Raw genomic sequence first — 10,612 nt, 5'->3', positions numbered from 1 at the left:
GCCATCATAATAGGTACTGTATATACCTACTGCCTCCCTTAGAGAGGGTTAGCCATAAAGCTCCTTTAGGCCTAGGCTACATTGCAGTCGAACATATGTTGAAAATGTGTAGAAACAACAGGTTTCTATGGCAATGCCAAGAATAAACCCAATAGGATTTGCTATGATCTTACAGTGCCCTCATTCGGTTTTCAAAGTACATCGCGAGTGCAGTGAGGAGCTTTTGGTGTGATGTAGCCATAGAGTAGGATAGAGGCCTCCAGTGGCCAAAAAGCTATATTACCATCCACCATTTTAATGTAGTCAACTAGGTGGGACTTCCAACTTCATTGGCTGATCCCTCCTGGTGACCCTGTTGGAGTCATGTCCAACTGGGTCATCAGAAGGGATCAGCTAATCGTGAAGGATAAAATGTACTACTTCCAAATGGAGATTGCCTCAATGGCGCTGGCCTTCCTGTCACAGATGCTATAATGGCACAGATGAGTCCTCTATGTATCTCTATGGATGTAGCCTCTGCCTAGCCTGCAGAGTCCCCGACGACGGGATGTTCTGGTTTTCGGGGGAAATGGAAAAATAACCTGTGACGCGACATCCGCTTTTGGCGTTAACAAGGCGACAGTCTATTTTAACCACTCCGCCACATTTACTGGATTGGCTGAACCGTGCAGAAGATAACCTCCCGGCAGTTTTGTTCTTGTCAAGACCAGTATGTTCGCGAACTAGTTTCAGACTTTAGCTGTGATGCCTCACATATGACGTTGGGTTGGATTTTCATTGGTTGTTTAGACTTGGTCACATGACCACAAGCTCGAGACGGTGTAGCCTTATTTGGAACTGGTGTGCTCTGGTCGTTTCTCTTTCTGGCATTGCATTTTGTTTATCAACATGTAACTGTTAAAAACAGTAGGCTAATGTAACCGGTAAATAACATTAAGGATCATTTACTCCATGAAAGATTTCACACGGACTGGCCACGTGATTTCAGGTATGGATATGAGTGCCCTTTGTTGTTGTTTTACTTCTCGCTTATATAGCCTTTGATCGTCTAGGCACGCTCCAAACATCGAAACAATGTCATTGCTGTAAGCTTTTGATGAAGGTATATTCATGATCAACGGGTACAATACTCATGCAATATGATATCTAGTTGACTGGCAAGTTCAGCAAATAAAAACAGGCAAATGGCACAGGCCTACACTGGGTATTCCACCCAGATCACTTTTCAATGTCCATAGGCAATTCATTCGTGGTACGACTCCAATTTACTAGCAAGGGAGAAATAGGAACATAAACATAACATCTGAAACTATATGTTTTATCAGTCTTTATTTCACTATACCATGGATGTGGGAACAACGCATACCTGTGTTTGTCCATGACTTATTGCCAATTACCATGGGGCAAGATCCAACAAGTAATCTTATCTTCCCTAATGACATGGTAGTTGAAGATAATGACATGGTGTAGTTGAAGAACCATTTCAAGGGTGAAGCTTGAAATAAATAGTATTTTCTCTAACGCTGACTCACCCCATAAGCATTCTAACTCGTATTTCCCTGCAAATGTAGATTCTTACGAAGAGATAAACAGACAAGGTCAACCACAACAGACCTGTTTTGTGTGAGGCTCCCTGTTGAATTTAGCACTAACAATGTCATTTGTTAGACTAAAAGCATTTGTTATTTTTGTGTGTTACCCAAAATGGTCAACGTGATTCTGTTAATATTCTGCCTTTTAAGTTCATGTAGCTTGATAGCGCATTCATGAAGTCGCTAGAGCCCTGCCCTCAGTTGAGACGTTACTTGCAGCCCAGAGACAGCTAATTTAACTTCTCCTCAGAAACTGTTTCAGCTTCTGCTTTTCTGTAACATTTTGTCCAGAAAACGCATATTATCCAATTGGAGTCATGAGCATGTGAAATGCGTTCTACAAATGAAATGTTGCGCCATAAAATGTGCTCTGAAGGATCTCGCATACTTTTTGTCAAATTATATGTGTAGTGTGCACCATATAGGCCTGTGCATTATCGTGAACACCTGCCTGCAAACACTCCTGGCCTGTAGCTTTGACATCAGTCATTCTTCTTCTATATTGTTAATGACACCCAGAACTTTCCTATTATGAATAGGTCTTGACACGCTCCTATAGAATTGGAGGGGCAGAGGCAGTGTGGCGACAATGGTGTGTCGTGGCTGGAATAACATTACTGACAGAGTACTGTACTCCACCATTCATTGTGATATAGGGGCACAGTGAGTTAGGTCACTCATCAGGCACCGTAGAGATACAGCTCAACATGGTTCCTGTCACTTCAATGACAAACAGAAAGGCACTTATCCCAAATTCCTCCTGTAAGTTGCTCTGGATAAGAGAGTCTGCTAAGTGACTAAAATGTAAAAATATATAGCTTGGTCTTACATGATTTGATGTCATTTTCTTCTGTTTTGTTTAGAGCCTTTTCTGAGCTGCATTTTCTGATCAGAATCCTGAAGAACTTTGTCCAAAGAGACAATACTCTGTAACAATGATTTCTGATATTCCATACGAGAAGGTGAGGTTTTTGTCAGTACTGTTGTCGTAAGTTTTGGTAGACTTTTGTCTTAATTTTTCTAACTTGTTATTATCTTCTTCTGGTGCAGATGTGTGATGTGGAGTCAAGGAGAGAAGAGTCCTGCAGGAAAGGACAGATGGTATCAAATGTTAATGATATTTACCAAGTAACCTAATGAAAATGGTGTAAAAAGATGATTGAAACCTACAGTCAGACACACACTTTAGTCAGTGGCCAAGGATGTGAGTTAAAGGGCAAAACCCTAAATCCATTTTCACATGTATTTCTAGTCAATCCACCATGCATGCGGTCTGGAAATATCATCATTTAGCATATGGTTGCATCATAGCTATCAAAACACCCCATCTGTCAAAAAGTTGCATGCGAGACTTTGCACTTCCACCCTGCTCTTCTATGCCAGTGATTGTCAGAAAGCAGCACGCGCTGGCTAACTCCACCTCTCGCGCTGTTCAACTGACGTTGGGCGTGTAATTCAAGTTATCTTCTGTGACCAATGTTTTCTAGAGCCCTGCCTGAGCCCTACCCATGCCAGCGACATTTAGACCCTACCCAGGCCAGATTGCTTTTGCCCAAAACCTGAAATAACTTCCTCCATTAGTAAATCCATTAGCTGTTCCTCTCTGTGTGTCACCTGCACCCTGCTCGCTCTGCTCATCGTGGCTCTGCGTGTGTCTGTGAGTATCCATAGTAACGGCTCTGCTTGGGCTGCTTAATGACGAGACTTAAGAGGGCACAGAGCATGGCTGTTAGCTTCTTTTCTTCACTCTAAACTCCGGCAACTCGAGGAACATTATTATTTTCTGTGAAATAATCTCTCCTGTCTTATATTTGAGGTTGAAGCACTTTTAACACCTACGTGTTGGACCAAGTTCAAACAACACACCAGCCAGTTAGAGAGAGGGGAATCTTGGGAGTTGTAGGAATTGACTCAAACTGGCAACATCAGGACTGATCAGGACATTCAAAGCTAAATATCTACTCGGGCATCGTTTTTGAAATGCAATTTTTTTTGTGAATGTGTCTACTATGGACTACTGAAAACAACAACCACTGAATTAGAGGCAAAATAGTCCTTTACCCAGACAGATTCTCACAGGACTCATGGGGATTATATACAACCTCCGTTCCATAACCGTTATCTCATTCCTCTTTGGTCAGGGTGGTTTGGTCACGGTCGCCTCTACATGACTGTGCTCCTCATCCAGCCATCTCTGTGTGTAGTATTATAGATGTCTGCTGGGTCTCACTGGGGTGGCCACTCTGCTATTGGCTGCCCTGTTCCTCCAGACCCTGCTGCTTCCCGTGGTTAACTCCTCCCCAAACAAGCCCGGCTTCAAGGTCCCACTTCCTCTCACTGACACCTGCACCGACCCCTGCAAGTGAGTGGGACAATGCCCAATTCCCACTGTTCATGTGCTCACTGTAAACATCTTATTCTTCTCATTCATACTCTATTATTCTGCAGCTTTAACTCATTTGTGGTTATGTGTTTAACCACCATGGTCATGTTTTGCAGAACAGGTCCTATCATTAACTGTTCAAGGATGTAGTAAAACAATGATGCTTCCTTTCTCTATTCCAGAATCGTTCTGTTGGAGAGCATCCCAGAGGGGTTAGAGTTCAACTCTAGTGTCACCAACCCATCCATCTACCAGGCTTGGCTCAACCTGATTAGTGAGGCTCGCAGTAGCGTGGACATTGCGTCTTTCTATTGGACGCTCACCAACAAAGATACAGGCACTCAGGAGCCAACAGCGAATCAGGTGAGTGTGTTCTGTGATTGGCAGGTAATGCGATGTCAGATCTAACCTGTTGGTAGATGTGGGTTATTTAATTCTAAACAGTTATCTTTTGTCTATAGGGTGAGGATGTCCTGAATAGGCTAGTTCAGGTGTCTGGGAAGCTCTCTGTCCGCATCGCTGTAAATACACCAAGAGAGTCCCAACCTCAGGAAGACATTAATCTCTTAAAAAGTTCTGGTAAGGGGTTCTCTGACTGCATTTCTGTTTCCAATTCCATTGATTTTGTTAAATTAAAGTAAAATGTAAGTTAAATTGACACCAATCAAGCTGCTACCTACATTAAGGAAGTATTATTCTGTTTGCTTTTTGTTGTGATAATGGTAGCTCTTTTTTTTTTTTTTAGGTGCTGATGTAAGAGCTGTGAACATGCGGGATTTGACCACTGGAGTACTTCACACAAAGTTCTGGGTGGTAGACAACAAGCACATTTATATTGGCAGTGCCAACATGGACTGGAGGTCCCTTACCCAGGTGAGTCTCCTCTGTGCCCTCAAACCCCGCCTCACCCCCATCATTTCTGTTTGTTTTTGTTTATAAAAAAATCCATTGCTCAAAATTAGTTCCTTCAACCATTTGAAAAGTTATGCTTGTGGTTTTTGGAGGAAGTAATTATATTTCCTTGTTCTTTTCAAATGTAAACGTATCACAAGTTTGTAGTGGCAGGGTATTGTCTAAAATTAGCACATCAAGTGGTGGGAAAGTAGCTTTGGTTTAATCTGTGAAACATGTCCTCTGTTGCTGTCCTGTTTAGGTAAAGGAGCTGGGAGCTGTGGTGTACAACTGCAGCTGCTTGGCTGCAGACCTGGGGAAGATCTTCCAGGCCTACTGGTACCTTGGGCAAAAAGACACACCCATCCCGTCTCCTTGGCCCAGCAGTTTCAACACTCCTTACAACAAGGACACGCCCCTGCAGCTGCCACTCAACGGCACAGCCTCCAGCGTATATCTGTCGGTAAGAATTGACTGAAGGTGCACATTTTCAGAGAAAGTAATCCAATAATTGGATCATATAATACAAATTGGACAATTTTTGTGAAGTCTGGTTATGTAATTCTCCATATTCCTTTTCTCTGGTCCTATGTTCAGCATACTACTATAGTTAATTTGACTGTACTGTACCCTCAGAGCTCTCCACCATCTTTCTGTGCTGCTGGGAGGACCGGAGACCTGCAGTCTATTCTCAGTGTGATGGAGGACGCACGGGAGTTTGTCTACATCGCTGTCATGAACTACCTGCCCACCATGGAGTTTTCACAACCCAAACGGTAAGCCTTCTATTTTAATGTGTTAACCTCACCAAAGTGTGCGATTTTTATGTATTCAGTGTATAATTAATAAAGCACACAAGGCTTAACCCATATGACTCTGGCCTAACCCTCTGTGTGGCGTCCACTACAGCTACTGGGCAGAAATTGACACTCAGATCAGACGTGTGGCATACGAGAAGCGGGTGAAGGTGCGCCTGCTCATCAGCTGTTGGGCGAGCTCTTCGCCTGTCATGATCCCCTTCCTGAAAGCCTTGGATTCAGTGCAGGAACCCAAGGCGAAGCTGGATGTCCAGGTGGTGAGTAGGACCTCTTGCTACTCATGCACTTTACTTATCATCCTTAGTATGTCAAGCTCCTCCAGAAGAGCAATTGTTAGATAATAAACTCTTCTTCACTGTTTTACAGAAACTCTTTATTGTGCCAGTCAATCCAAAGCAGAAAGAAATCCCCTTTGCCAGAGTCAACCACAACAAGTACATGGTGACAGACAAGGTTGCCTACATAGGTAATTCTCTCTCCTAGATAGCATATGCACCAGTCATGCTACTGTATCATTCCAATCAACCATTTCTAATGTTAAAACCAGAGGTAACTTCTCAGAATGTCTGCACATATCAGATCCCATGCACTACAAAATGCAACTCTATTGTGTTTCCCATTGATCACCAGGTACCTCTAACTGGTCTGGAGACTATTTTGTGAACACTGCTGGATCGGCTTTGGTGGTGAACCAAACAGCTGCCCAGTCAGTGGAGCCTACGGTCCAGGCACAACTACAGGCCGTGTTCGAAAGGGACTGGGACTCTGCCTACAGCACCCCAATCCACCAGCACACCGACCTCAAAATGGTGTGTTAGATACAATACTACACTCTAGACCAGTGGTTCCCAACTCCTCGAGTACCCCCAATAGCACACGTTTTTGTTGTATCCCCGTCCAAAAAACGACTGATTCAACTCATTGAGGGCCTGATGATTAGTTGACAAGTTGAATCAGGTGTGCTTGTCTGGGGCTACAATAAAAATGTGTACTGTTGGAGGTACTTGAGGACTGGAGTTGGGAACCGCCGCTCTAGACTGTTACAGGGCTTGTGTCCTCCAAGCAAGCATGGGGAGGAATAGGATGTAAGCGGGCCAATATAGCATGTCGAAACTGGATTCAAAGTTTTTTGTTGTTGCCAAGTATGCACATTTCTTCTCTCTGTCCCTGTACACTAGTTCTAATCAGCAGCAGTTTCTGGGATGATTTCTTAAATTGCAGCACAATTTTCTTTATAATTGCAGGAGTAGTAGTAGATATGTACTGTACCAGAAGATGGGTAAAACTATGCTGCCTTCTGCAGTGTGTCTTATCGCCTCAATGATCAATACACAAGCCTGTGTTTATTAAAAACTTTAACTCTTTGGGAATACATCCCAGTGAATCTCAGGGAGATTGCTATATTATTGTGTTGAATGTTTGGACTGACGTTTCTAGGCATGCTGGTTTGATCCTTTTTATTATTTTTCATGTATGATTGGTGTGTTGTGCCTTGTTTTTCTATGTGGCCTAGACTAGGTTTTTTTTTCAATTCAATCATTCTGAATCCTTCTTGCTTTCAAACTAGTAGGTTTGCCATAGAAATGTGCAGTAAGTGATTTCATATGTGTGCAATAAAGTCCAGAAAATGTATTTTTCTGGAATTTGCACTGCGTGGAGCGTGTTTTTATGTGAGCAGTGCAGTGGAGAATGTTGTCAATGCAACTGTCAAAATAAGTGTTTAAAAGCACTGCACTGTGTATTATTTGGCAAGCGCTAGTATTGTACGATATTGATTGCATTTTGTACACACTACTTCCTTTTATGCGGTAATGTCCCTAATAAATTGAATTTAAACAGTTGTCTATCATTCCATGTTTAGCAGTTGTATGCACAAGTGTTTGGAATAACTCTTATTTTATTACCATGAAAAATGCATGCAGTCTTGCAAATTATAAATGTATTTATCCATTGTGCAGTCAAATATGAAACTCATTACGACAACATTCTCAGAGGACTGTTTTAAAAAGCGGGTTTACTTGTCTATTCAGGCCTGCTTTGCATTGGCAGAGTGTCTGTTTTGTGCATTGAGAAGATCACATTGAATAAGAGGAGCTGTTGGAAGCCCTCAGCTTTGGTGCGGCACTGGCACATGTATCTGCTGACCCCCTCCCTCCAGGAGACTCGGTAGTGGAGGTAGTGCTGCTGCATGGCTACAGCAGGCTGGGGGGCCGTAGCCCAGGTAGGAGGCCACCTCTGGATTGACAGGAGTAGCCTTCAGGTTCAAAAAGGAGAAACTGGATCTCCTGTGGGAGAGTGGGATACCAAAATTACAAAACTGTTCCAGAATTGTAATCTCCACAGTATTTTTTACAGTATTATGGTCCTAATCTCTACTGAACATGATTTTGTATCTCCAAAATGACATACTCTAACCTCCAGGCCATAATCACAGGCTGCCTCCTTTGCCACTGCCTGCTCCCTGGGTCCTGCAAGGTCCTGTTGGCTGGTAGAGTCCCTAAAAAAGAGACTGGAGCCTTTGGGCCCACCTGCTTTGTCCACCTGGGGCCCAGAGGTGTAGCTCAACCAGTGCGTAGGATCGGACCGTGAGGACCTAGCCACTGACTGCCTCAGGCGCTGGCTCTCACACAGCCTGTTGAAATAGGACAGCATGGGTCCACTCTGCTGGTGGAGCCTCAGAGAGTACAGTTTAGCTCAGTCTCCTGGAGGGCACCGCTTTCACTTGTCTGGAGGTCGGCTTGGAGACCTGAGAGTTTCACAGACCTGGACGAATGGAAGGCACACTGGGCGTCCTCCTCCACCCATACCCCCATGGTGGCCTCGTCCACAATGCACAGGCTCTCCATCGGGTCTTCAATCAGCGCTGTGGGGGACTGAGGCTCACTGGGGTCTTCTGGGAGAGAACCCCATTGTTACCTTGGAAGCCCTCTGAGGATGGTGGGTAGCTCTCCCTGTGGTCATGGGGATTTTGACCTAGGGGACATGACTGGTGAGCCCCCTTCTCCCTGGGGTACAGGAACCGCTGGCCCCCCTCTGCATTCAGACGGTGAGACCTACAGCTCTGGAGCTGTATCCTGAATCAGGGCTTCACGGAGAGCCTGAGCGGACTTCTCATAGTAGCGGTTGTAGTCTGGGTACATGCGTAAGTGGTGCATGCTGATGAAAGGATGGTGTAAGGCTGCATTGGGTAGGATCCTCTGGTGGGAGTCCAAGGTTAACATCTGCTTGAGGAGCTGCACCATGTTCCGGCAGTCCACAACTTCTGCTGCCACGTCTTCGTTGCGGAGCTCTGGGTCGTGCTCTGTGAACTCCATGGTCTCCAGCTGGTCCAGGGAGGAGAGGATGTACTTCCTCCGATCCGTCGACCCCTGCTGCTTCCCCAGGGTACAGCCTTCTGTGCATGAGGGGGGGACGCTTCTTGTTGGGCTTGAGCTGACATTTATTCTCTCCTTGACTGTTGGCGGTGAGCTTGAAAAAATTGTGAACCTTGCTGGCCATGTTGAGCAGATGGGCTTGCGGTAGTCCTTGCGTCTCGCATATGTACCTCACTTGATCAAACTCTGAATATGATGATGATAGAGGCCATCCAAGGAACAACCAAGGAACAAGGAACAACTCTGACATTACACAACCCAGAGACCACATGTCCACTTTCTCACAGAATGGAAGTAGTCATTTTGGGTTCACACAGACACCCTGAATTTGTTTTAATGATCACATTCATAAATACAAGATATCACAAAGCTTGTGGTGCAACAGAGGTTATTCCTGGATTGGATGTATGGCTCCTTAACAAAATGCACTTCACTGAAAATACTTGCAGAACCAAAATCAATCAACTTTATGCTGAAGGGATGGCGACAATGATCCACGACCATTATATTTTCAGGTTTCAAATCAGCATAAATGATGGCGAGTTCCTTCAGCTTTGCTAGTACTTCTATCATCTGACACGTGATGGTACCAATGTTGCTAACCGCAGTCGGCTTGAAACCATTCTCTTTCTGAAGCTGATACAGGTTCTTCTCCAATAGTTAAAAAAACAGGTAATAATTAGTTTGGTCACGACATGCCTCGTAAAATTGAACTATGTGGCTTGTCTTTAAATTATTCGGGGAAAGAGCACCTATACGTTTTAATTCATTTTCTATTTCGGTGAATATCAATTTTCATAATTTTTACCGCCACTAATTCTCCATCACGCCAACATTTTGACACTTTTCCGAAGGTGCCCTTTCCCACTATATCCAAAGTGTGGTAGACTTCAGTTTCAGAACTCTCATTCTCAGCTTGCTTCCTTCTCTTTGTAGTGATTTTTTTTTTTTTTTTTTTACATTTAAAAAAAATTCAAAATTCAAAATTCTTATTATTTATTATTCATTATTTTTTTAAACAAAAAAAACGAAAGAAAAGTTATGATGCTGAAAATAAATAAAATAAAAATGTAGTGATTTTAATATCAATTATAAACATCTTGTCAATAGTTCTAAATCCATGGAACGTTACCTGGGCGATCTAACAATTCTAAGCATTCTATTTTGAAAGTTTCATCAGCATTAAGCTATTTGCATAAGTTACAATACCTTCACTTGTTAAATTACAATTTTTTTGAAAATCATCATCATCATCCTCAATCATCATCAATTATATTAGTTGGTTAATACCGATAAGACAACAAATTAGGCATTTATGATGATGATGATGATGATGATGATACATGATTAAAAATGTATGAATACAGTATTATTATTATTACAATAATACAGAGGCTAAATAAATAAATAAATTTGTTCACTGTTTTTATTCCAGAAAAAATGACTAGGCCTAGCGAATGCCTACATACAGTAACCTATGCTTGTCTATGTGTATAATCTTTGAGACTACAATATAATTCCGATGTCCATGGCCTCCACCTATCCAACCCTTTC

General features: G+C 43.1%; 1 protein-coding gene across 3 annotated transcripts; it reads left to right on the top strand.

Annotated features, from left to right (window-relative positions):
- Positions 1–612: 612 nt before the first annotated feature.
- Positions 613–7,525, top strand: LOC106612700 (5'-3' exonuclease PLD3). 3 transcript variants are annotated; one of them, XM_014214124.2, is made up of 13 exons: positions 613–988; positions 2,249–2,354; positions 2,456–2,554; positions 2,643–2,693; positions 3,797–3,954; positions 4,158–4,338; positions 4,437–4,554; positions 4,721–4,848; positions 5,129–5,329; positions 5,503–5,642; positions 5,776–5,941; positions 6,051–6,150; positions 6,315–7,525. In XM_014214124.2, exons 3-13 carry the CDS (start codon positions 2,528–2,530, stop codon positions 6,500–6,502), a joined length of 1,458 nt encoding a protein of 485 aa, XP_014069599.1. In that variant the 5' UTR covers positions 613–988; positions 2,249–2,354; positions 2,456–2,527; the 3' UTR covers positions 6,503–7,525. The 3 variants fall into 3 exon arrangements, 2 of the variants coding, with proteins under 2 accessions (XP_014069599.1, XP_014069598.1); XR_006771135.1 differs by lacking the exon at positions 2,249–2,354 and having other exon boundaries at positions 614–988; positions 6,315–6,686; positions 6,969–7,525; XM_014214123.2 differs by lacking the exon at positions 2,249–2,354.
- The last annotated feature ends 3,087 nt before the right edge of the window (positions 7,526–10,612 follow it).

This window comes from Salmo salar, chromosome ssa09 (genome assembly GCF_905237065.1).
Source record: "Salmo salar chromosome ssa09, Ssal_v3.1, whole genome shotgun sequence".
In the NCBI taxonomy this organism is placed as follows: domain Eukaryota; kingdom Metazoa; phylum Chordata; class Actinopteri; order Salmoniformes; family Salmonidae; genus Salmo; species Salmo salar.
This window is presented reverse-complemented; position numbering and strand designations above follow the sequence as displayed.

Coding starts and splice junctions, on each gene's coding strand:
- LOC106612700 (XM_014214123.2), top strand. CDS start 2,528: ATGATTTCTGATATTCCATACGAGAAG. Junction 2,694..3,796: donor CCTGCAGGAAAGGACAGATG/GTATCAAATGTT, acceptor CTCTGTGTGTAG/TATTATAGATGTCTGCTGGG. Junction 4,555..4,720: donor TAATCTCTTAAAAAGTTCTG/GTAAGGGGTTCT, acceptor TTTTTTTTTTAG/GTGCTGATGTAAGAGCTGTG.